The 26,119-nt window shown below is 44.7% G+C and overlaps 1 protein-coding gene across 3 annotated transcripts in view; it reads left to right on the top strand.

The window, feature by feature from the left end:
* Nucleotides 1–26,119, top strand: part of NUDT21 (nudix hydrolase 21) — a 124,522-nt gene that overhangs the window by 84,731 nt on the left and 13,672 nt on the right. For 2 of the 3 annotated variants that reach the window (XM_029608714.1, XM_029608713.1), the window contains exons 5-6: nucleotides 1,294–1,369; nucleotides 12,513–12,627. In XM_029608714.1, the coding sequence (XP_029464574.1) occupies nucleotides 1,294–1,369; nucleotides 12,513–12,627 (191 nt within the window). Of the gene's footprint in view, nucleotides 1–1,293; nucleotides 1,370–12,512; nucleotides 12,630–26,119 lie in introns of those variants that run through there. The other variant, XM_029608715.1, reaches the window with a different exon arrangement.

The following is a 26,119-nucleotide window of genomic DNA, read 5'->3' as shown; positions in this document are numbered from 1 at the left end:
CATCTGAGTTGTTAGGGGGTCGAATAGCTTTGCAAACCACTATATTTGCAAATGTAAGGACTGCAATAGATTTTTTTCAGAATCTGATGGTCTGTTTTGTTGAGCAATCATTTATTTATATTCTGCTTTTTGGCACTTCAAAGCAGATTACGTTCAGGTACTGTAAGTATTTCTCTGTCTCCAGAGGGCTCACAATCTAAGATTTGTACCTGAGGCAATGGAGGGTGAAGTGGCTTGCCTAAGGTCACAAAGAGCAGCAGTGAGATTTGAACCTTGTTTTGTACCCCATTGTTCTAACCACCAGGTAGCTACTCCACTCCAGGTAACAAACATTCCTCCCATATGTTTCTTGATTCTTCATTGATCAAAATTCACTTTTCATTTCTAGAATATTCAGGCCAATTCAGAATGGATCGCTGGAGAACGGGCGCTCCATGTTGAGCACCCGCTCTCCCAACGCACGCCCAGCCACCTCTCCTGGGCGCACGATCCTATATTTAAATGAGGGGTCGCGCTAAAAGGTGCTAAGGATAATTACGCCTAGGAGAGGTGGTTCTGTCAGCGGGTTCGGGAAACAGATGCTCAATTTTACAAGTGTCTGTTTTCTGAACCTGCTGACAGCTATCGGTTAGGAAAATGGACACCGGTAAAATTGAGTATCCTTTTTCCTAACCGGACTGGCCGGTGAATTTATTTTATTTTATTTTTGGTTCCTCCAACTTAATATCGCTAGGATATTAGGCAGGTGTTAATTTATGAGCGTAAAATGTGCGGATTGGCCGCACATTTTACTTTCAGAATGCCGGATGACTAACTAATAGTCATATCAACATACATTTGCATGAGATGAGCGCTATTAGTTTTCAGGGGGTTTGGCTGCGTGACTTTGAGGCGCTAAACCCCTTATAGTATAAGGGGTAATAGTCGCCCCTTGAAAACACACGGCCAAATCCATGTTAAACAGTGCGCACAGCCGAGCGCACTTCAAAGAATAGGCCTGATTGTGTGGAAGAGGGTGGGAGATTCAAACAGTGATCAGCTTCCCAAAGATATCATTAGGTAGCTTTGGAGGTCTTGGAATGCTGCCACATTGGGAGAATATCCTTTGAATTGCTGATAATGGAGCTGTAGCAGTGTTGCTTTGGGCCCTTCCTGAGGAATTGTGAATAGCAGGAATGGACAGATGGCAGTGCTGGAGAACTGGAATGGAGATGGTGTGGGATGGGAAATAGCTTAAAAAAAAAAAAAGTAGAATAAAGGTTATTGACATCTTGATTTTCTTGCATTTTGCAGTATCCCTATATTCCTGCTCATATTACTAAGCCGAAAGAGCACAAAAAGCTATTTTTGGTACAACTTCAGGAAAAAGGTAAGTACTAAACCTTAAAAGGTACTTTTAGGATATACTGCAATCTGTCGAATGAGATTACCAAAATGAGCTATGCCGAAGGAGGGGAAGGAGTCGGGGGATTGGTTAGCATGAAGAATTTTGAGTTAGAGCAAGCCTAATAAAAAATGTAACCCTGTTCTAAGGCAGATGATACATTTTTGGACTTCATTGATCCTGTGGAAAGTAGCGAGCATGCCACACTATTTTCCATGGGTCCACCAGTAAAGCCTCAATTGCTTATAACAATCCCTCATTTACATGCAACAATCTGCTTATATTAGTGTGGCCTTGCTAATGCTACTTTTAGCATGCACAAAAGGGCCTTATTGTGCCCTGGTGACCAAATTTATAATGCAGATATACCAGGTTAAGCATGGAGCCATGATCTGTCGTCCTGCTAAAGGTCTACTACTAAATTGGAAAGGCAGAAGTTGATTAAAAATAGGTGAAAAAAATCTGTGTAATTGCAAATGCAGACTTATGGTGCTTTAGCACCAGGAGAGACTGGTTCCAATTGACCTAGAAACGCAAATCAACAGGAGGAAGCTAGTGGGCCAAAAAAAGTCCTGTCATATTATGTAAATTGTTCTCTAAACTGTATGGCAAAATCGAACTCCATTAAATTCTTGGAAAATGTTTCTGGAAATAATTTTTTGTCTTTTTGTAATACAAGCAGTGCTGATGTAGGGTCTGCAGCCACTCTAGGCTACTCTCTCCTCAACTCCAGCCTGAACCACCAAAATTGCACACCCTCATCCCTACCGCCCCATATCTCCTTCTCACCCGCTCGATGAACTTCCATTGGCACGCCACTGCTGCTCCCATCCCTCCTGCGCACATTTGAAATTTGAATGTTGCCCCCTTTTCCCATTTGTTATGTGTTTAACATTGTACTTATCTTACTTACCTTAGTCCTTTGTCCACCTATCCCCCGCAGTCCTAGTTTAAAGTTCTTCTCAGTAAGATTGCCAGCTGGTTTTGAAAGAAGCTGCGCTCCTTCTTTGCCAAATGTTCTCATCAAAACAATCTATATAATCATTCATTCATTTATCTCTACAATGCAACTTTCCCTGCCTGAGCCTTTTTCCTTCATTGGGAGGACAGAGGAGAATACCTAAGAACATAAGAACATGCCATACTGGGTCAGCCCAAGGGTCCATCAAGCCCATCATCCTGTCTCCAGCAGTGGCCAATCCAGGCCATAAGAACCTGGCAAGTACCCAAAAACTAAGTCTGTTCCATGTTACTGTTGCTAGTAATAGCAGTGGCTATTTTCTAAGTCAACTTAAAAGCAGATAATGGACTTCTCCTCCAAGAACTTATCCAATCCTTTTTTAAACACAGCTATACTAACTGCACTAACCACATCCTCTGGCAACAAATTCCAGAGTTTAATTGTGCGTTGAGTGAAAAAGAACTTTCTCCGATTTAGTTTTAAATGTGCCACATGCTAACTTCATGGAGTGCCTGCTAGTCCTTCTATTATCTGAAAGAATAAATAACCGATTCACATTAACCTGTTCTAGACCTCTCATGATTTTAAACACCTCTGTCATATCCCCCCTCAGTCGTCTCTTCTCCAAGCCGAAAAATCCTAACCTCTTTAGTCTTTCCTCATAGGGGAGCTGTTCCATCCCCTCCTGTGCATCTATCTACTTTACACTCTCTCCTAGAGCCATAAAGTCACTTTTAACTGCTCTGTGTGATAATTATCATTTGTGGCAATGTGGATGAGCAGCCAGTTGTGGTGTATGTCTCTTTTGGTATTTAGACAGATAATATTTTTATTTTTCTAGAAGCACTTCAGACTTAAGTCTCATAAGAGACTTAAAGTTAAGGTGGATAAATCTACTGCATTGACTGTGAGGCTTGAGGAAGAAAAAGTCCAGGATTTAATTCTTTATGTATTTGGCCCTATGAAAAACTAAAATATTTGGGAATTTGGTTTTATAAATCTTTAATAACTTTATATTGTAAATTTATAAGCAAATGTTGAAGAATATTTAATAAACCAGATAGATATGTCTGGGATGGGGAAAAAATCTAGAAATAGGTGGGTGCTGTTCTAGTTAAGGAAGGTGGATTGACATACTTTTTTATTTTTATTTTTTTATTTTCAACAAATTCAAGTAAGAAAAACACTTACTTCCAGAAAAATGAAAATGACAGTAATCCAAAGGAAATCCTGCACTATATATGAACTTTTTCCAAATTAAGTAATAAGAGAAGGGGCTAAATTTAATGGGAGATATAGGTAATCTTATACAAGAAACAGGCTTAACGTGGTTAAGGCTTTGCTTCATTAAAGATCTTCATTATAACCTAGGTGTTATCAAGAGGCAAGGTAGTTATACTCCTAGAATTAATAAATGATTTCAATTGTTCAGGTAAAAAGAAAACAAAACATTCATTCTGAGAACGTATAACACATTTTTATGGGTATCTTGAGCAAAAGGTAAACCCCAGAGATACTATGAGATTTCAAAAGAAGAAAGTCGCGTCTCCTCTCCTGTGTTGCACGGGCAAAATTCGGATAGATGCAGACTTCCTGATTATGAAAACGAGCTGTTATGTTCTTAAAATATCTTTTCATAACCTTGCTTAGTTCCTGCTCAAACACAAACGAAACTAAGAGAGTAACTCTATCATATATCTCAGCAGCAGAATTTTCCAAGAATTGGGTCAAATTTTCTATAATCTCGGGGCGATTTTGGAATAACCTCTCTTTACCAGAAACGGGTAGAAAGAACAATTTACTATACAAGGTAATTTCCCATCTTCAAACTTGAGTATTTCCAAGAAATAATTTTTTAAAGTATAATAGGGCTCTTACCCCAGCACTTTGGGAAAATTTAGAAAACGTAAATTTAAATGCCTTGTATGATTTTCCATATATTCTATTCTACGGGATACATTTCCAAAATCCTTAATTATCTTCATATTGCAATTCTGAATCTTAGAAATAGAAGATTCTACTGCCTCTGAGTTTTGAAACTATTAATTTGACCATCAACTTTGGTTCAAGAAAACAAACCGGTAGCCGATCCAAGATGGCTGTCAGCAATGAAACACGTAGATGGATCGGTGTAAACAAGAATTTTATTGAAGCTTGCCCGACTCTGGCCGAGTTTCGCTCAAAGCTCTGCTTTGAAACCTAAGGAACCTCCTCTTGATTGCACCTTGCATTGTTTTAAGCCAATTCATGTGGCTTGTAAGCCCCTGAGGCAGCTCTTTGAGCGAAACTCGGCCAGAGTCGGGCAAGCTTCAATAAAATTCTTGTTTACACCGATCCATCTACGTGTTTCATTGCCATCAACTTTGGTTTCCAGGGATTCTAACTTTATTATAAGATTGGTCTCTCAAAGAGCAGCCAAACCCGGCCACAAGGTCCCACAGTGCATCCAGCGTCACCACTGCTGGTTTTGGTGGTAATTGGAAAAACTCACCCCCTTTTCCAAGAGGAGAAATATCCACCTCCAAATATGGCTCTCGTCTGTGCAGTCGCGGTTCCCCCACAAGCTCCCAGGCTCTCTATTGGCATCGAAACCGAAGCAAAATCCAAAACGGGAAATCCAGAAGCCTCTGGTGGGCGAGGGAAGTGCAGGGACAGCATCGGCAAGCCTCCTCTCTGACCCCCACCTCCCACGGTCTCTTCAGTGATGTCATCATCCTGTGCCGCGGTCGAAAGAGAAGGGCCGGCATTCATCGGTGCCAATGGTGAGTGAAGATCAGGGGGACTCAGAGTAACCTTCCCAGGCGGTTCCGACGCTCCCTCGCCAGGAACCACAGTGGGGAAACATACCCCCTCTTTCGAAGCCGTTCCAGGTTTCTAAGTAGTAATAGGGCACTGCCCAGATGAGAAAGCAGTGTCGGGGGGGGGGGGAGAAGACACGAACCTTCCCTTTTCTTTTTGCAGGCATCTTAAGAAACAATATCACAGAGGAGAGCGCTTTAAACAAACCCGGCTCACGCCACCATCTTGCCCCTCCACAATCCAACATCCCTACATTTTAGTTGAAACAGTTTTTTTTTTAATTGAGCATAAACACAAAAACAGCATCAGGCAAACAGCCAGGGGGCCCTACACTCTTGCACCCTCCTGGTTAACAGGCTTACAGAAGGTAGCTAGCTCATATACAATTTTCTCCCCCATCTAAAAGTACATCTCCCTTCCCCCCCCCCCCCCCCCAAACCCCCCAACAACTTGTGCGTTGGCTTGGGTGCTTGCCAAGGTACTGAACCAAAGACAGAGCCAATCTTATATGACAATCCCGGAGGAGATATGGCTCTTTGCATCAGGTCCCATTAATCATTAAGAATCTGGCTGCAAGCCCGAGGTGGGAGTGATTGCAGATAGGCAATCCAGGTCTTCAGGAATTTGCGACGATGTACAGGTGAGGAACTGGAGGCCATATTCTCCATCTGAAGTAGCTTATGAAATGCATTCCGCCACATCCAGTAATTGGGCACCACTGTAGTTTTCCAATGCAGCAAGATCAGCTTTTTCCCCACATAACAGGCCTTTTGAATTAGCATATGAGCATCGGCCCCTCTAACCACATTGGGGCTCATACAGCCAAATAAGAGGTACTGCTGGCGAGAGGGGACTAGAGATATCCTTGTAATAGTAGTCCAAAATCTCCGAATTCGAGGGCAACCCCAAAAGGAATGTGACAGAGTACAAGATTGTCAAGCATTTCGCGCATTGACTTGTCTCTCATGGACAGATAAGCCCTCCACAAGAATTTGTATTGCATTTCCCTGTAATAGGAGTTGCTGGTTACACAGGAAATCAATTTAAAACTGGTTTGAATCACCTCTGGGGTGACCACAAACACCCCATTGCTGCTCCACCTCTCTGCCAGCCGCCCTCCATGTACAGCGGCTTCTAAATTCCATAAGGTTTATAAGCTTCAGTTAAAGTTAATTTGGCGGGTCTTTTCAGCCTCAACACCTTATTTACGGCCTCAAAGACTGCAGGTGCCTTGCATGCTATTGGCAATGAACTAACATAATGCTGCAGTTGCAGGTAAGGAAAAACCTGCGTGGGTCTAAGGTTATATATATCATTAAGTTTGGGAAAGGGCATCATCCAAAACATGCCCAAGCTGTGCTATGCCTTTCTGTGCCCAGGTCTGAAAGCCAGCCGACTGTGATCCCGGGGTAAACTGTAAATTACTTGAATGGGGAGCAGATAAGCGCAGAGAGAGGGGATGTGTAGGCAGTCACATAACCGTTTCCACGCCACCCGCATCAGTTCTAATAAATTGTGGGCTCGTAGGGATTCAGGGAGGTGTTGGATGGCTATTTGCATTGTGAATTGGAGGTCTAATGGGCCACCAAGGTCTGATCAGCCTGAATATGGGTGTATTGTGAAGTGTCCAACAACCACTCCTGCAGAATGCAGAGGTTGCTTGCCAAATTATACAAGGCAAAGTCTGGGATTCCCATCCCCCCCCCCCCCCCCCCCCCCCCCCATCCCCACTGTCTGGAGTGTGGTGAGAGTGATCCGGGCCCTCCCACCCCGCCACCGAAATTTACGAAGGACAGAGTCCATGGTCTTCAAGTACCTCCGAAAGATAAGTCGTAGATTCTGAAGAATGTAAAGCCAATACGGAAGAACTACCATCTTGAAAAGAGTTACACGACCTCCCAGCGAAAGTGGCAAGTCACGCCATGTATGGAGCCTATCCCTCGTGCGCTGCAACAAAGGGGGCATATTAAGAGAGTATAATTCATGGGGATCAGCCGATAACAGTATCCCCAGATATCGAATATGGTCCTCTGCCCACCACAAGGGGAAGGGCCCCTCCCAGTGATCTTTAACTGTACGGCGGTAACTAAAGGTTTCAGATTTCTCCCAGTTGATCTTTAGTCTGGAAAAGGCGCCATAGATACTAAACAGCTCCAGAAGAGCTGGGAGTAACCTCCTAGGCGTAATGAGAAACAACAAAATGTCGTCCGCAAAAGTGGCATATTTAAAAATGTGTTTCTGGAACCGGATCCCTCTAATGGCCAGTGTAGCCTGGATCGTGTGCAACAAGGGCTCCAATGTCAGAAGAAATAACAGCGAGGAAAGGGGGCACCCCTGACACTTGCCTCTAGCAACCGCGAACATTTGGGATTGGGCGGAGTATGCGATTATAGCCGCGGTTGGGTCTTTGTAAAGCAATTAAATACTTATAGGAAAAATCCCCCGAATCCCCAATGCCACAGAAGTGTAATCATATACTGCCAGTCAACCCGGTCGAACGTTTTTTCGGCGTCCAGACTGACCACCAGGAACGGCTATGCCTCACGCCGACAAAGCACCATGGCCATTGTTACCATTCGGACTTTCGTAAGGGCATATCGGCCCCTGACGAAGCCCACCTATCCCAGTAAAATTAAAGTGGGTAAAATCAACGCCAGCCGTTCCGCTAGGATTTTTGCCAGCAGCTTTTGATCGAAATTCAGAAGCGATATGGGCCGATAGGACGCAGGCGATAATGGGTCTTTGCCTGGCTTAGGAATCAGGGTGATGTGTGCCACATTTGTATACACCGGATAGAAACACCCCCCCTCCCCCCCTACGAACACATTAAAGGCCGAGGCCAGCAAATCTCCCAACTCCCCAGAGTTTTGTAAAATTCTGCTGTGTACCCATCCAGTCCCGGGCCTTTCAAACGCGGGGCCGAGCGTATAGCCTGTGCTACTTCTGAGGCCGTAATGGGTCCATTGAGGCGTGACATCTGCTCAGCCATTAGACTCAGTAGAGATACTGAGGACAAAAAGTGGGCTATGGCATCAGGATGCGGTCCCTCCGCCACGTAAAGATCGGTGTAATACCGTTGGAAGGTCTGAGGACTTCAGCCAGGCCTACCTTCTTGCACTAATCCCCTTCGCAGACACTCTGGAGGCAGTGTCAAAAATATCATAGGCAGCGCAGACTTCGTGCTTGCCAGCATCTAGGCCTTTTTGAGCCAGACAGTTTAACCGGAGAGTGTATGCCCCCTACATTCCAGGACACAATCCTAGTTTTAGGACCCTCCCCACTGAGTTCTGTGTGCTATAGAGAAATTAACATAGAGATGCGCATGGCATGGGAGTGCTCTCCCAACTGGAGCATGCCCTTTGAGTTCTTGGGACCCATTCATCCTCACAGTAAGCACTAGACCAATGTACAATCCCACCATAACAAGCACCATACACCAAGCCGTAGCAATCCTCCCCAACACCCTGCCCTCCCCCGTCTCCTCAACCCTTTGCCCTAGACCCCACATTTTAACCTCGTTGTCCGAGAGGCGACAAGTGGAGCACATTCCAACACGATCTGGAAACCACCCCCCCCCCCCCCCCCTCTGGGTAACCATCCCCACTGCTGGAATCTGGCCTGATATCGCCAAAGAAATAATAGTGCACTGCAACATACAGTGCCAGCCTCATACCCAGTACCATTGTGCAAGAAAAACAACATCTTGTAAGAACAGTTCAAACAAAATTCAATAATACAAATAACATAAGCAAAAGAGAGAGTATCCTGTTTACCCATCAAGCTAGTAACTGAGCAAAGGCAGGGAGAAGACAAATTATATAATCTACTCCACAGTCCATGCAGTTCTCCTAGGAGTATCCTGCTAGTCCATTGGTTACCGGCAGCTGTCTCGTAATTAGGGTTGCCTGGGAGATGAAGCCAGTCTCTCTCCTGCTATAAATCCATGTCACGATGTTGAAATGCCACCATCAGGAACAGAGGCGTGCTAGCAATTTCTGCCAATGTGGCCAATGCTGACAACAAAACTGCAAACCTTATATATCCTCTGTGCACTTGTCACAGGAGCTGGAACTCAATCTGCTGTAATGCTGAAAACCTTGTGGTGGAGAACCAAGGCACCACAATATGGACGTCGGGTCTCGCCGGCCGGCATGAGGCGCACCTCAATAGGTGTTCCAGAAGGTAGGGACTGTAGGAATTCCTGAATTGCCCCGCCATCAGTGAACCAGCGAGCCCCTGATGCCGTCTGGATGCGGACTTTGGCGGGGTAGATGATGACAGCTCGCAGCCCCTTTTCAAATGGCTGGGAGCAGTATGGAGCGAGTGCCTGATGCTGCGCTGATAAAGAGGCTGAAAAATTCTGAAAAATCAAGATTTTCTTGTTTGCATACATCAAGGGTTCGCCCTGCCGGACCGCCCGCAGTATGGCCATTTTGTGCCAGAAGTTTAAAAGCTTGGCGATTACCACCCTTGGCTGTGAACTTTCTGCCCTTTTAGGGCCCAGTCTGTGTGCCCTCTCCACCCGGAAAAGGCCATGTTCCTCTGAAATGTGCAGGGTATCAGTCTGCCATCGCTTCAAAAAATTAGCCAGGTTATTCTCCTCTAGCTGCTCTGACAAGACGACAAATCTCAAATTTGAACGTCGAGAGTGGTTCTCTAAGTCCTCTAACTTGGAGGACTGTTTTTCCACCGCCAGTTTCAGCGCTGCGATTTCAGACTGAGCCGTGTGGAGGCCAACTTGATTCGTGGAGACCTGCGCCTCCACCTCGAGGAATCTTTTTTTCAAACCCCGCCATACCTGTCATCAGCTGTCTGAGTTGGGCAGAGATTTTTTTAAGTTCAGGCGTGAGTGCTGCGATAACTGCTGCGGTCATTTTAGCCGTGCCTGCCACTTGCGGCGCTCCGGCATCCGCCGCGCCAGAGTCGTCTTCTGGCAGCGATTCAGGCGCCCAGGCCTTGTCCTTCTCGCTTTCCTTTTTTGCGGCTTTCAAGGCCATCGGAGTGCCCAGTGAAGGTAGGATGCTACCACTGGTTGTCTGCGCGTCTTAGCAGGCAAATTAGATAGGCGGCCTGAGATGGGGGGGATATCCGGAGATTAGGCCCCGAGAAGGGAGCGCATGTCCTCTCCCCTCAGCGTGTTATGTGATCTCTACATACCTACATTTTAAATTGTATTATGTTTAAGGCCACTGTAAAAAAATAAATAAATAAAAAATAATAATGAAATCTTACTGTGATGGTTTAGAACACATGTGGGTCTCAGTCGAAAAAAAAAAATTTGCCCTCTGAATCTGTGGTCGGCTGGACGAAGAATATCTGTGACTGTTGATAGCCAACATTTTTTGGCTTCTGTGCTATGTCACTGGAAAGCAGTGAGGAGAAAAATGGCAGTAACTTTACTTTACTATAAAATTGAACTCTACCCCTTTTCTGAAAATGAATTTGGGGAATGGGGTAGCAACTTGAGGGAAGAATTGTAGAACATTGTACTCCAAGAACTTTGGACTGATTTCAGATGTCTTAAGAAGTTGGCCGTGTGGTTCTTTGAGCAGTACCTGCACTAGGCAAGTATTATGTGGTGGTGATAGAAAAGTGACCTGGTTTTACTGCTTAAGGAGGACATTTGATATTATAGTAAGGGATAGAAGGTTCTGAATTTAAGCTTTCTACTTAGCCTAAATTTGACTTCTACATTTTCCCATGTCGTTGGTGCCCACATGTACCATGAAATGTACCAAAAGGTCTAACTTCTGTTTATTCGCTGCCTTACTGATTATTAAAAGCACAAACACACTAAATAATATTCCCCAATAGTTAACTTCGCCCCAATATTAAAGAAAATAAATAAATAATTCCCAAGCAAAACTTACTGATTCCTTTCAGCCACCAGCAAGGTGATCCTGTCCTCTCAGTGTTCCCACTGGATTGTGGGTTACTGAGCTCTTCCCTTGCAATATAGATTATGCTTCTAAGGTAAATTAGTGCAAAACAATCCCTTTGGAGATTTAGGCTACAGTTAGTTGTCCTGAGTGACTCACTGCTGTTCTGATTAACAAATGAAGGTACCTAATCAAATCAATCACACAACCTTAACACCTTTCCAAGGTGAGTAACTGAACTTTTCAACCATTTTACTTAGGTATACACTGCTCCTAGCTTATTTCTAGCTTTTGGCTACCTTTTCTAATATGCAAACACACTAACCACTGCTTATTATCTGCCTTACTGACTGACTATTTAAAAATACAGACAGTCTAACTTCTGTTTATTCGCTGCCTTACTGACTATTAAAAGCACAAACACACTAAATAATATTCCCCAATAGTTAACTTTGCCCCAATACTTTAAAAAAAAAAAAATTCCCAAGCAAACCTTACTGATTCCTTTCAGCCACCAACAAGGTGATCCTCTCCTCTGTGTTCCCATTCGCTTTGTAATCTGGTCTATTAAAGAGCCTAAAGAATTTAAGAAAATGCTAAAAACCTACCTATTTAGAGGCATTCAGTCTTTGGAACCTTCCTTCCTAGTATGCTGTCACCTGCAGTCAGATTCTTCCATCATACACTGAGCAACTGTTTTTTGGTTTATTTAATGACTGTTATGTTGTGTTAAAGCTCTGTATGTTTTTATGTATCTCGCCCCCAAACTCTGGAGGGCGCAGGAAATACATTTCTTTAAATAAATAAATTTACCAACCAAATGGATCACCCTTTTGCAGCCTTCTCACATGGGGGCACCAAAAGTGTAGGGAGCTAGTTAGAGAAAAATAAATTTAGCTTTTTATTATAAGGCTCGGTACAGTTTATCAAACCTTGTAGGATAGGCCCCAGCTCAGAGCTCCTGAGCTGCTATAGTTAGTTAAATAAGTCACCTTCCTCAAACATACACACTAATGGATTCATTTGTTTGCATAACATTTTCCCAATGTTTTGCAAACAAATGTAGTATTTTCTCATGTATGCTAATAAGACTGCATTCTTGTAAGTCATATGATTTTTTTGTAAGTTGAGCCGAGAAAACAAAAATGAAACTGCTGATCTTTGACATACTAGTTAACCTTTAGCATATTTTACTGTATTAATAACCTTGTTCAGTCTTATCTTTCTGCTTCTTTACCACCATAGTACATCCTAGAAGTTCAGAGGGTCAGCAATACCGTTACTTTGGCTGGATATGTTGTAGCTGCTGCAGTCTGGGACCTTACAATTCTGCAGTCTGTAGTTTGCCCTCCTCTGCTCTAAACCATAATCCAGCCCACAGAAAACCATTTTTAAAACAAGTATTGCAGGATTAAAATTGAGAGGCAGAGAATTTTTGAAGCATAAATGTCTGTCTTAAACTGATTCTGTTTTCTCTGATTTATTTTAGCCCTCTTTGCAGTCCCAAAGAATTACAAACTGGTGGCTGCTCCGTTGTTTGAACTGTATGACAATGCCCCAGGATATGGCCCCATCATTTCCAGCCTTCCTCAGCTCTTGAGCAGGTATTGTATCCAGTAACTCTCCATACTGTTCCTAGTATATGCAAGAAGTAAGGCATATGTGCATTTTTATGCCAAATAGTTCTCCAGCATGGAAGGGGCAAAGAGTTAGAACCTGGTTAACTGTTCCCATTCTATATCAATGGAAACATACCTTAGTAAATCAGGCACTTACAGGGTCATTTATCGAATAGCGTTATGGCGTTTTCGCATACGTTAAGCACCTTTAACGCATGCGAAAACGCCTTTAACTCATGCGATAGCACCATAACGTATGGTGCGATGCAAATCAGAAAAAGAGGAGGAGTTAGGGGCGGGAGTGGGCTGGGTTCACAGTTTTGCGAAGCCCTATCGCACAGCATTAACGCAGATTTTAGCTACACCTTTTTCAGTAGCATTAAGCTGTGCGATAGCTTGCGTTAAGGCTTTATCACATGTTGCGATGTGTTCTCAAATGCTGGTTTTAGTAGTTTTGAAGCTCCCGGAGCACCAGCCTAGCTATCAAGGCCGTCCGAGAGAGAGAGCGCCTAGCCATAATGCCCTCACACTAGATAGGTATTTATGTCTCTATGGGAGGCCCACCTAGTAACTCGAAGTGAGGTTTAGGTATTAGTGTAGGGGTTAGGGGCCACTTTGACATTCAAAGTGAGACGTACGAACTGAAAAGTGCTCTCTTGTGAAGATTTGATGACCTTCGGAGTGAGGAAACTCACTCAAAGATGGGATTTGTGCAATGTTCTCTCAACCTAGCTTGATGGACTCTGTACCTGGGTTATTTATTTATCATTATTATTTATTTGTTTTTTATATACCGACATTCAACTAAAGTCATCACATCGGTTTACATATAACAAAAATTAGAAAAGTTACATGTAATAGAGAGTAAAACAGAAAATAATATAGAAACATAGAAATGACTGCAGAAGAAGACTAAACGGCCCATCCAGTCTGCCCAGCAAACTTTCACACTTTTTTTTTTCTCATTCTTATCTGTTACTCTGTTAGTAACCTTTTGGTTCTATTTCCCTTCCATCCCTGCCATTAATGTAGAGAGCAGTGTTGGAACTGCATCAAAGTGAAATATCTAGCTTAATTAGTTAGGGGTAGTAACCACTGCAATAAGCAAGCTACACCCATGCTTATTTGTTTACTCAGACTATGTAATTCAGTCCTTGTTGGTTGTTGCCGCCTGTATATAGATCCACTTTTCTTCATTCCCCCCTGCCATTGAAGCAGAGAGCTATGCTGGATATGCATGCAGTATCGGTCTTTTCCCCCTGCCGTTGAAGCAGAGAGCTATGCTGGATATGCATTGAAAGTGAAGTATCAGGCTAGTTTCAATGTGTTAATTCTTCTTATGTTATAAATGCTTTTTGAAAAAGCCAATTTTTTAGATTCTTTTTAAAAGTTTGTGAGGATGATTCAAGTCTCAGATCAGTTGGAAGGGTATTCCGTAAGAGTGGGCCGGCTATTGAGAAGGCACGTTGTCTTGTTGAAGTGAGGCAGGACAGTTTTGGAGAGAAAGCTTCAAGGAGACTAGTGTCTGTGGAACATAAATTTCTTTTTGAAACTTGGAAGAAAAATTATGTATCCATCCAATTCGTCTTGTTATACAAAGTTTTATGAATAAGAGATAAGGCCTTGTATTGAATTCTATAAAATATTGGCAACCAGTGTAGGTCTTTTAGAACTGGAGTAATGTGATCTGATCTTTTGAGGTTGCTGAGTAACCTTGCCGCAGTGTTTTGTAAGAGTTGAAGCGGTGCAATGGTGGAAGCAGGTAATCCAAGAAGAATTGCATTAAAATAATCTAATTTAGAAAATAAAAGGGTTTGCAAGACAATACGATAATCATGGTGATGGAGAGGTTTAATCCTTTTTAATATTTGAAGCTTGTAGAAGCCTTCTTTTATGATATTATTATGTTACTTAAAACATAGTTCTGAGTCTAAATTGACTCCTAGATCTCTTACGTTGAGTAGAATTTTTTTGTTCGTTATATAGTTATTAAGATGGAGGTCAATTAAAGGTGAGGAATTTCTGTTTTATTGTGATTGAGAGTGAGGGCCAATTGTATTAATAGATGTTGGATTGTAGTGAGGTAGGTGCTCCAAAGGTTAAGAGTATTAGAAATGTTATTTATCAGGAGAATAATTTGAACATAGTCTACATAAATGTAATATGATAATTTAAGATCAGATAGGAGTTTACATAGTGGGAGTAAATATGTATTAAAAAGTGTTGAAGGTGGGGGGGCGCGCTGACGTCATCGCCGGGAATGGTCGCCTGAAGCGAGAGCTCCCTGCTGCGTTTTTTGCTTAAAGCCTTTTTCATATGATATTTTAAGATTACCGAGCGAATAATACCTAGGCACCCAGCCCGATAAGGAGGAGATGGCATCGAAACGTAGAAACCTTGATCTTACGCAATTCTCCTATGCCAAAACAGCTGATAATGTCGCGGACATGCTGGCGGAGCAGGCCGTGAGTGAGACCTCGGAGCTCGATTGTGAGCATGCCGCGCCTGTGTCCTTAGTGGTTCATAGACCTCAGGCGCGAGTGGTTCATAGACCTCAGGCGCGATCTCAAGCAGCATAAACAAGATTTGCTGACATCTATCTCCGAGGTAAGAGAAGAGCTTGCTCCGGTGGGACACAGAGTGGATGAATTAGATATCCGTGTTGAACAGCACGAGGAGGATCTGCATAAAATGGCGGATGACTCGAAGCAGACCCAGGCCACTCTTAAAATCTTACATGAAAAGGTCGAGGACCTTGAAAACAGATCCCACCGTAACAATATCCGCATCAGGGGTGTACCTGAACTCCCTGAGTACTCGAACTGCGTAGAAGTGGTGACTCGAATCTTTCACACTATCTTGCAATCGGACGCCAGGGGGGACGGAGAATCGGTGGAGAGCTCTGAGGTCTTTCATATCGAACGGGCCCATAGAGTACAAGGACCCCGTAACACTGATAAACCCAGAGACATTTTAACGTGCCTTCAGACTTTCCAGGAAAAATCTCTCCTTTATACTGCCTCCAGGAAACAAAAAGAGTGGATTTGGGAAACTCATAAATTGAATATTTTCAATGATCTGGCGGCCTCTACTATGCACAAACGCTTTGACCTACGCCCGGCTACTATGGTACTACAGGAAAACAACATTCGATACCGCTGGACTTTTCCTTTCAGCTTACTGTTCACGGTTGATGGTGTCACTCATCGGGTCAGAGACATGGCGGAGGCGGCTGAAGCCTTTCGCAAAACTAAATTTTCGCTGCCACCTGCTGCCATTCCTAACCTGTCTAGCACAGGGAAACTGCCTAGTACTCCTAGGTGGCAACGGGCTAGTAACTCTAGGCGCTTGGAATGTCAGAGAGGGCCTTCGGGCTCTTCGTTAAAATCATCGGTGCGTTGACCAGACACAGCACTACTCCTCATTGATTATTTTTTTTCTGCAACGCTTGATCATCTGTAGCTGGGTGCCAAATGAACTCCACTGTTCTACAGCAAGACTTTACTTCATTCTTACTTTTCATTTGTTACAATACGCCGCTGGGTGGGCGGCCTCACCGTAGGTGACTACGACCCCTGAGTTGGGAGGTATCCGGATGGCGGATACATATGTTTTGGGTTTGGGATGGGAAGGAATATCGTTCATATATGAGCCCCTACAGAAAGAACGCCGACTCAGCAGAGATATGCTCTCTCCAGAAACGCTTGTTTTATTCTTTTTATTTTTATGTTTGGCGGATAAACAGGAGAACCTAACGGATGAATCATGGCTTTAAAATTTTGGTCACTAAACCTCAAAGGCCTTAATTCCCATGCAAAGCGTCAACTGTTAGCTCGAGATTTATTACGCCATCATGTTGATATTGCCCTTATACAGGAAACTCACCTCCGAAAACGACATGAACATCTTTTGCACCTGCATAATTATTCGACTATATTTCTGGCCGCTAGTACCAAGAACTCTAAGTATGCTGGAGTGGGCATTCTGATTGCTAACACGGTGCCTTTTACTGTGAAGGACTCATTGGCTGATCCCCTGGGACGTTTCCAGTTTCTCAAAATACTTTGTAATCACAAGACTCTAACCATTGTCAATATTTATGCGCCTAACGCAGGCCAAGACCATTTCTTAAAGGATGTCCAGGAGAAATTGTTGGCTTTTGTTGAAGGTCCGTTCATATGGGGAGGAGACTATAATTTAGTGCGCAACCCGAGACTGGATACTTCTAATCGGCAAACTGCAGGGGGTTGGAAAGCCTCTTCTCAGTTATCCCTCCTGATGAACACCTGGAGTTTAGTTGACATATGGAGACAACGCCACCCTACTGAACGTACATACACTTTCTAGTCAAGCCCCCATAATATGTATTCTCGCTTGGACTATTTTCTCATTGACAAACACTTACAAAATTTGGTGGTTGAAACTGACATAGGCACAATCACGTGGTCTGACCACGCACCGGTATGGACCATACTGGACCTTACTGATTCTGACCCTGGTATTCGTTTTTGGCGGCTCAGAGATGATCTTCTGAAATCAAAGGAACACCTTCCTTCACTGCAGGCAGCCTTGCAAGAGTACTTTAACATCAACAGGGGGTCGGTACCCAATGCCGGCTCCGTATGGGAATGCTCCAAACTGGTCATTAGGGGCAGACTTATTGGACTTGCTGCAGCGTTAAAGAAACAGCGAGATAAGAGGCGGTCTGAATTACTCCGGGTCATCTCCTCGCTGTCGCGTCAACATGCTGGCTCTCTCGCTCCAGCACTCTTGAAACGACTCCAGGTCGCCCGATCGGAACTGCACATCATAGATTCTGCGCAGATCGCGCATGATCTGGATAGACTCAAGCAGCGACACTTCGAGGGCAACAACAAAGCAGGACGACTACTAGCAAGGAAACTCAAGCAACATCAGCTATTAAATACTATCGCAAAAATCAAGGACCGACATGGCAAGATTCATTCTTCCAGCAATGATATCCGACGGTGTTTTACGGATTTTTATTCTACGCTATATAGTAAAGCAAGTCATATCACACACGAGGACATTCAAAATTATCTGTTACCCATCACATTAACAACCCTGACGGATGACCAGCGGGCCTTCTTGGATGAGCCGATCACCGTGATTGAAATTCAGACTGCTATTAAGGATTTGAAAAGCGGGAAATCACCGGGACTTGATGGTTTCACGGGACTATTTTATAAACAATGTCAAGCACAGATCATGGAACCCTTGGTGGACTATTACAACAGCCTATCCGATGACGTCCATCTCCCACCTCATTCTAACGTTGCGGGAATTACAGTTATTGCCAAACCAGGCCGAGATCCCACTCAGTGTGGGTCCTACCGACCCATATCTTTACTGAACATTGATCTTAAAATGTTTGCTAAGGTCTTGGCAAATCGCTTAAATGTTATCCTTGGGCAGTTAGTACATAAAGATCAGGTGGGGTTCATTCCTCAAAGAACGGCAGCCGATAATGTTCGTAAAGTGATTGATATATTGTGGTGGGCTAAACAAGAGCAAGTGCCTCTCGTATTATTAGCTGTAGATGCTGAAAAGGCGTTTGATCTTGTCCATTGGGACTTCCTGTTTGCTACTTTAACTAAAATGGGTTTTGGGGAGCGCTTTTTGGGATTGATAAAATGTTTATATTGTAATCCAGGGGCCAGGATAAAGGTGAATGGTCGGTATGGTGATCTTTTTCCAGTAAATAGAGGGACTAGGCAGGGGTGCCCTCTTTCGCCTCTCCTCTTTGCGCTCTTCCTGGAGACTTTTACCACCCGGATTCGAGCATCTACCCAGGTAGAAGGGGTGACTGTTGGAAACAATGATTTGAAAATGTCATTGTTTGCTGACGATATCCTCTTGACACTCACCAATCTGCTGGTCTCCTTAAAGGGCGTTACAGATGAGATCACTTCCTTTAGCGCAGTCTCCGGGTTTAAAATTAATCTGGACAAGACCGAATTGCTGAATGTGTCGGCGGACCCAGCTGTTATATTGACAATCAAACAGACATATCCGTTCAAGGTAGTACATACATCACTTAAGTACCTTGGCGTCCAGATTGGTCCTGACCTTCAACAATTATTTCAATTGAACTATAAACCACTGGTGGACAGAGTAAAAAAGGATATTCAGAAATGGGATAGGGATTTTTTTTCCTGGGTGGGAAGAGTAGCAATTGTTAAGATGAATATCTTACCTAAATTTTTATACCTCTTTAACACGCTACCTATATTTATCAGTAGTGCCATACTACGGTCCTGGCAAAAGATCTTATTTGACTTTATTTGGAGGAGACGACCCCCTAGGGTGGCCAGGCGGATCTTGCAACAACCATGGATACGGGGAGGATTGGGGGTTCCCAATAAAGAGTACTACTATGTGACTGCGCAGCTCGCTGCTATCCCTGATACTCATAGAAGGTGCTATATCAAGCAATGGGTTAAATTTGAGGAATCTCTATTAGGAGGCTGCCCTCTTAAAATACTTTTTTGGCAACCTCGCGACACATGGCCTCCCATGCGGGCAGCGCCTATCACATTGGGTACCACCCTTAAACTGTGGAATAAATGGAAGGGACGACTTGTTTGCGTCAGGTCGTATTTCTATTCGACTCGCCTTTATTATAACTCCCTCTTTCCTGCGGGACAGGACAATAGCTCATTTCAAAATTGGCACCGTAAGGGGATTATTAAGATGGAGGATCTGCTTAGTGGTGGTATACTTATGACATGGGCAGATATACAAGCTAGATATCATATCCCTAGACAGGATTTTTTGGCCGGTAGCCAAATGCTTCATTTTCTATGGACCCCTCTTATCACTCAGGATTTGGCGCGAGGTAAAACCCTTTTTGAACATTTTTGTGAGTCTGTTGACAAACAAAGAGGGATGATATCTAAAATATACAATTTATTACTGAGCCCTGTCACTCAAACTTTCCCATATATGGCCCACTGGGAAACGGACTTGGGCTATCCTATTAGCTCTGACTCTTGGACGCAAATCTTCACCGCAGCTCGCAAGTGTTCAGTGTCTACAACATTGCAGGAAAACTGTTATAAGCTTATCACTAGATGGCACCTCACCCCCAGTACTCTACATAAACGATATCCTCATTTAAGTGATAAATGCTGGAGAGGATGTGGGCAGACTGGCACCTTCTTCCACACTTGGTTGTCTTGTGATAAGATATCCCCTTTGTGGCGACTTGTCGCACAATGGTTAGGACAGGTCTTGGACGTTCAGGATCTCTTTGATCCTGGCTTTATGTTGCTTTTACTTCCGCAAAAGCCTATGAATAAGGCACACATCGCTTTTTGTCATCAAGTTTTTATTGCCACCAGATTAACCATAGCCAGTTATTGGAAACAGGATCTTACCCCGTCATTAGCAATAATACAGCATAAAATACATTATTACTGTAAAATGGCAGCTATCACCGCGGAATTACATGATTCCTCGCCTAGATTCCGGAACACATGGTCTTACTATTTGCAATGGGAAAAAAAACAAGCAGAGCAGTGATTTTTTTTTCATCCGGACTGTCAGTTGTTTGGCAGACATGGTGGATATTAGGTGCAGAACTCCTGTTGACCCTAATTTGTTCCTATTCTAATCTTGCTGAGGTCATTTCTTTCTTTCTTTTTCTTTTTTGTTCACTGTTTCCTTTCTCCAGTTGGCTCTAGTTAATGTACTTATGCTTGGACTCCTGGAAGGGGGGGGGGGAGGGAATTGGAGGGTGTTACCCAAATGGTTTATACTGTATATCTGTTTGGTTTGTGAACTGTATTTCATGACATATGTATACAGATGTTGATTATATGGTTTGTCATATTGGGTATTCTATTTCTTTGTTTGAAAAGCTAATAAACTTTAAATTGAAAGAAAGAAAAAAAAGTGGTGAAGGTAATGAAGAACCTTGAGGGACTCCATGTGGAAGAAGAATTAGTTTGGATTCCTTGTAATTAGTTTTGACTACGTAGGTTGAGAGGACATTGCACAAATCTCAACTTGGAGTGAGTTTCCTCACTCCGAAGGTCATCAAATCTTCACAAGAGAGCACTGTTCTGTTCGTACGTCTCACTTTGAATATCAAAGTGGCTGCTAACCCCTACCTAAACCTCACCTCGAGTTACTAGGTGGGCCTCCCATAGAGATATAAATACCTGTCTAGTGTGAGGGCATTATGATTAGTCTCACTCTTCCCCCCCCCCCCCCCCCAGTGGCGCTGATAGTAAACATGATCCCCCCAGTGGTTGTATTTAGGAAATACCACAATTCTGGCACTTATCTCAAAGTGCGAAAAAGTTATTGCAATTTGCAGTAACTTAGCGCTTCGCATAGGTTTTAGCTCAAATTGCGATAAACTGCCTATTACCATAAAACACGCCCCTTTTTCTATCACATGCGATATTTAGTGCATTTTGATAAATCCATTAGAAGCATAGGTTATTGAAACGCAATAGACATTTCAGTCCATAAATATTAAATGTCCGCATATTATTGAATTAATCCAAAAAGTGCAATACCTCCTAATAATATCCAAATAGAAAATGAGGTGCAGGGGAAATTATATCCACATATAAAATATCTTTATTAATTCTTCTTAATTGTCATTTTATATTAAAAACATGTTTTACTTATCCAAAAAAGAAATGGTATCAGAGCAATTAAGGTGCTAAAGTTTAATCCATTATCTCCTGCCTGCAATGGGAATCAGTGTTGGGCACTGATTCTCAAATCATTTACCAAACCTTCCTTTATTACCATGAAAACAATTTCACCCACATTTTAACAATATATCATTTTACCAAAAAGAGAACTTTTTTTTCTAAATATCTGCTGAAAAACACTTATCTTAGAGAGTGTTGACAGAACTTTAACACGACCCAACATGGACCATGTTTTGACATATGATGCCTTCATCAGGGGGTTTAGAACAGATACATCTCTGAAAGACAAAAATGAAAATTACACAAATCACGACACAGAAATACAATTTAAAAGCCAAACATCAACTGTTATCTTACCACACACTCTGTCATTATAACCCACAGGCTTAAAAAATGGCAAAACACTCACTGAAACGCTTACCACCGCCTCATTTTGAATCCTGAGCCCACCAATCAGAAAGTTGCTTGAACAAAAATCAAGACTATCAAAACAGAGTTGGTGATTGGTCTCTTGATTCTTGTCTGGCTATAATTTTGGCCACAGCTGTGGCAAAGGTCAGCAACAGCACTGACTCATGGCTGACCTAGGGTGAAGTCATGCTATACAATATTCTCCAATAATGTTCTCCGTGGTGCATTTAGGAATTTGTTTGTGACCCTGCCTGTGACAGTGACCCAGATAAAGGCCGGCCGGCGATTTTGAGCGCGGCCCCATCTATGAAAGCGCGCTGCCTCGTGGATCTAAGGGGGAAAAGGCCGCAATTGCCGCACCACTGCTCGTAGCCTCGACGCGGGAAAAAAATCAGTCAGGAAGGCAAAAACAACCGTTCCTAAAAACAGAGAAAATAAACCCACGCACAGCCGAGCCGCGGCCAGCCAAAAGAAACACAGCCTGTCCCTAACTGAAAACACCGCGCGAATTAGCAAAACCAGCTGGTCTAAAAAACTCACCCCTTCCCTTACACGGCAGCCTGGAGCTCCGGGAGCTGAGGGAACAAGCTGACAGCCTCCCCACACAGTCTCCGAGGGCCGGATTCCCCCTGCACAGACTCCTTACCTCAGAGCCGACGGCATCCGGCCAGACGCTCAGAGAAACTTTGCTCTTTTTTTTTTTTTTAAATAAAATTTACTGAGGCAAAACAGGGGATGCTCTAGTAGGGATCAAGGGAGCAGCTGTAGCAGTGTCGGCGAGTAACCAGGATTCCCTGGCCTTCACACGCTGACCCAGGGAGAGCGAGACCCTGACAGAGATATCCAATCCCCCGGACGCCCGGCTTCCACTGAGGGATGACCCACGAAGGTGCCTAACACCTTAGGAAGCAACCGCAAGCAAAAGAAAAAAATTCTAACTACTGAAAAAATCAAATTTAAAAACTGCAGGAGTGCATCTCTGTCATCTGCTTGAGTCAGAGAAATACTGAGGGACTCCAGGTGGCACTCTTGTGTGTATATATAGCAGTGCCCAAAGCTTTGTTCTCTGACTCCATCTGCTGGTAGGGATGCACAGCCCATTTCTCTGGACTGATCTGGGTATGTTCAGGAAATGCTAGGACAATGCTAAAATATCTACAAACCAAGACCTAACAATTCTAGAACTGTATGGAAACTTAAGAGGGTGTTTATAATCTGCATGTGTGTGTGTGTGTAAGGGGCTGTTGGGGGGTGGAAGATAGGACAAACCATTTTAACCTCTTCAGCATGTAGCTCTGCTGAATCATCCACTACTGCTCATGCTTCTGCGGCCTTATTTAATTTCCCAGGAGGATGACCAACGTCTCCCGGGATTCCGGGTCTCTTCACCGCCGAGTGCTTGCGAGCCAAGAAGGCTTCGTGCATGAGGAGGACAAATTCCGGGGAAAACCCCTCCAGGGCCCCCTCCCCTTCCGGGGAAATCACTGGAGGTGCAGCACCCGCTCCCCCGTGGGGTCCTCCCCTAAAGGAGCTAAAACGGGAGGGGGATCCTCCTCCCGCGATTCTAGGTCCGGGGCACCCGGGCCGTCCCCGTGGGGGGGGGGGGGGCGATGGGGCCTTCCGGTCCTGACAATTCTCCTACCTCCTGTGCACAATTGGGGCATAAAAAGGCCGCAACCAGAGCCGGTCCGGGAGGTGTTTCTAGAATCCCGAGTGGCCTCACACAGCAAGCGCGAGGCATCCGGGGGACACTGCAACGACTTCTCAACCTCAGGGCTATTGTTCCGGAGACACAGCAGGGAAGGGGCCGTTACTCGATTTATTTTGTGGTGCCCAAAAAGGAGGGCACGTTTCATCCCATCCTCGATCTGCAGAAAGTGAACCATTGCCTTTGGATTCCTCGTTTTCGGATGGAATCATTGAGGATAGTGATGGCAGCGGTTCGGATAGGGAAGTTTTTAGCGTCCCTGGACCTCACGGAAGCGTATCTTCATATCCCTATCCAGTTAAGTCACCAGAGGTTTCTGCGTTTCAAGGTGTTGGGACAACACTTCCAATTTCGAACCCTCCCTTTTGGCCTCGCAACGGCACCTCGAATGTTCACAAAAATAATGGTGGTGGTGGCAGCGTTCCTTCGGAAGGAGGGGATATTGGGCCACTCATACCTGGACGACTGGTTGATTCGTGCAAAGTCTCGGGTGGACTGCGTGAGGTCGGTGCGCATGATGATGTTCACGTTGCAGCCACTGGGCTGAGTGATCAATGTCCAGAAGAGTCACTTGGAACCCACCCAGGTGTTGGGTTATCTGGGAGCCCAATTTGATACCATACAAGGAAAGGTGTTTTCTGTCGGCAGACCAAATAACGAAGTTGCAAGACCAGATCCACTCGCTTCTTCGGCGGACCACTCCCACAGTATGGCATCATCTTCAAGTCCTGGCTCCATGGCCTCCACCCTGGACTTGGTTCCATGGGCGTTTGCTCATTTACGTCCATTACAACGGGCACTTTTGTCTCTGTGGAGCCTGGTGTCGGAGCAGTTTTACCTGCCAGTGCCTCTCCGGGAGTCCAGTCAGTCTGTCGTGCGACAATCTGGAACGAGGGGTGAATTTGGACCCTCCGAATTGGCTGATAATCTCCACCGATGCCAGTCTTTTCGGTTGGGAAGCGGAATGTGCGGAAAGGTCCGCTCAAGGTCTATGGTCAGCGATGGAAGGATCGTGGTCCATCAGTCGCCTCGAGACAAGAGCGGTGCATCTAGCCTTACAAGCCTTTCTACCCTGGATTCAGGGCAGAATGGTGCGAGTCTTCTCCAACAATGCGAAGACGGTGGTATACATCAACCGGCAAGGCGGGACAAGAAGTCCCACTGTGGTGCTAGAAGCACGTCTTCTGTTCGCCTGGGCGGAACGTCATCTCAGGGGCATTGCCGCCTCGTGTGTCGCAGGGGTAGAAAATGTTCAAGCGGACTTTCTCAGCAGACAGCAACTCGATCCAGGAGAATGGGAACTGTCCTTCGACGCGTGGAATCGCATTTGCACCAGATGGGGGAGTACCTCAGTTGGATCTAATGGCAACGCAGGCGAATGCGAAGACAGAATGTTTCTTCAGTCGTTGAAGAGAGCAGGGCTCGGTGGGCATCGACGCTCTCGTGTGCCCCTGGTCCACAGGAATCCTCCTGTATGCCTTTCCGCCTTGGCCACTCATAGGTCGACTTCTCCGCCGCATAGAACTTCACCTGGGCTGGATAGTCCTAGTGGCGCCGGAGTGGCCACGTCGTCCGTGGTTCGCGGACCTCGTGCGTCTGGCTCTCGAAGGCCCATTGCAGCTGGCTCATCTGCTGCAGCTGCTCCGCCAGGGGCCCATATTTTCGGATCGGGAAGATCACTTCTCTCTCGTGGCTTGGCTTTTGAGAGGCGACGTTTACGCTTGAAGGGCTATTTTGAGCAGGTCATTTCCACACTTCTGCAGGCACAACGCCCAGCCACCTCTATGGCTTATGTGCGAGTCTGGAAGCTCTTTGAGTCATGGTGTAGTCAGCAGGCCTGAGACCCATTATTTGTCGAGGTTCCTCGGATACTTGATTTTCCTTCAGCAGGGGCTCACTAAGGGACTAGCGTTCAATTCCCTTCGGGTACAGGTTGCGGCCCTGGGGGCCTTGAGGGGACGGTTCAACGGCTGTTCCTTGGCAGCGCACCCGGATATTACTCGTTTTCTTAAAGGGGTCAAACATTTGTGGCTTCCCGTCTGCCCGGTATGCCCGGATTGGAGCATGAATTTAGTTCTTCAGGTATTTTGCAGTGCTCCTTTCGAACCTCTCAGCAGATCCTCTCTGAAGGATCTGACTTTGAAGACTGTGTTTCTGGTGGCCATTTGCTTGGCTCGTTGGATTTCAGAACTACAGGCACTGTCGTGTTGGGATCCTTTTCTATGTATTTCAGCAGATCGGGTGTCTTTGTGGACCGTCCCGTCCTTCGTCCCTAAGGTGGTTTTGTCCTTTCACGTAAATCAGACTGTGAGCTGCCTGGGTTTCCTCATTGGTCTCAAGACTCTTCTCAGGACAGGGACCTTCATCTCTTGGACGTGCGCCGAGCCTTACTGCGGTATCTGGAGGTTACCAATGACTTCCAATGTTCTGACCATTTGTTCGTTCTTTTTGGGGGACCAAAGAAAGGAGACAAAGCGTCTAAAGCGACCATTTCTCGGTGGATTAAAGAAGCCATTTGTTCGGCGTACATAGCCTTGGGTGGCAAGTTCCATTGGGTCTTAGGGCTCACTCCACTAGAGCCCAGGCTACTTCCTGGGCAGAGTGTCAGCTCTTGTTGCCTCAGGAGATCTGTAGGGCGGCGGTGTGGTCTTCTATTCACACTTTC

This window comes from Rhinatrema bivittatum, chromosome 7 (assembly GCF_901001135.1).
Source record: "Rhinatrema bivittatum chromosome 7, aRhiBiv1.1, whole genome shotgun sequence".
Lineage (NCBI taxonomy): Eukaryota > Metazoa > Chordata > Amphibia > Gymnophiona > Rhinatrematidae > Rhinatrema > Rhinatrema bivittatum.
Note: the sequence above shows the minus strand (reverse complement) of the source record. Positions and strands in the feature narration are given on the sequence as shown.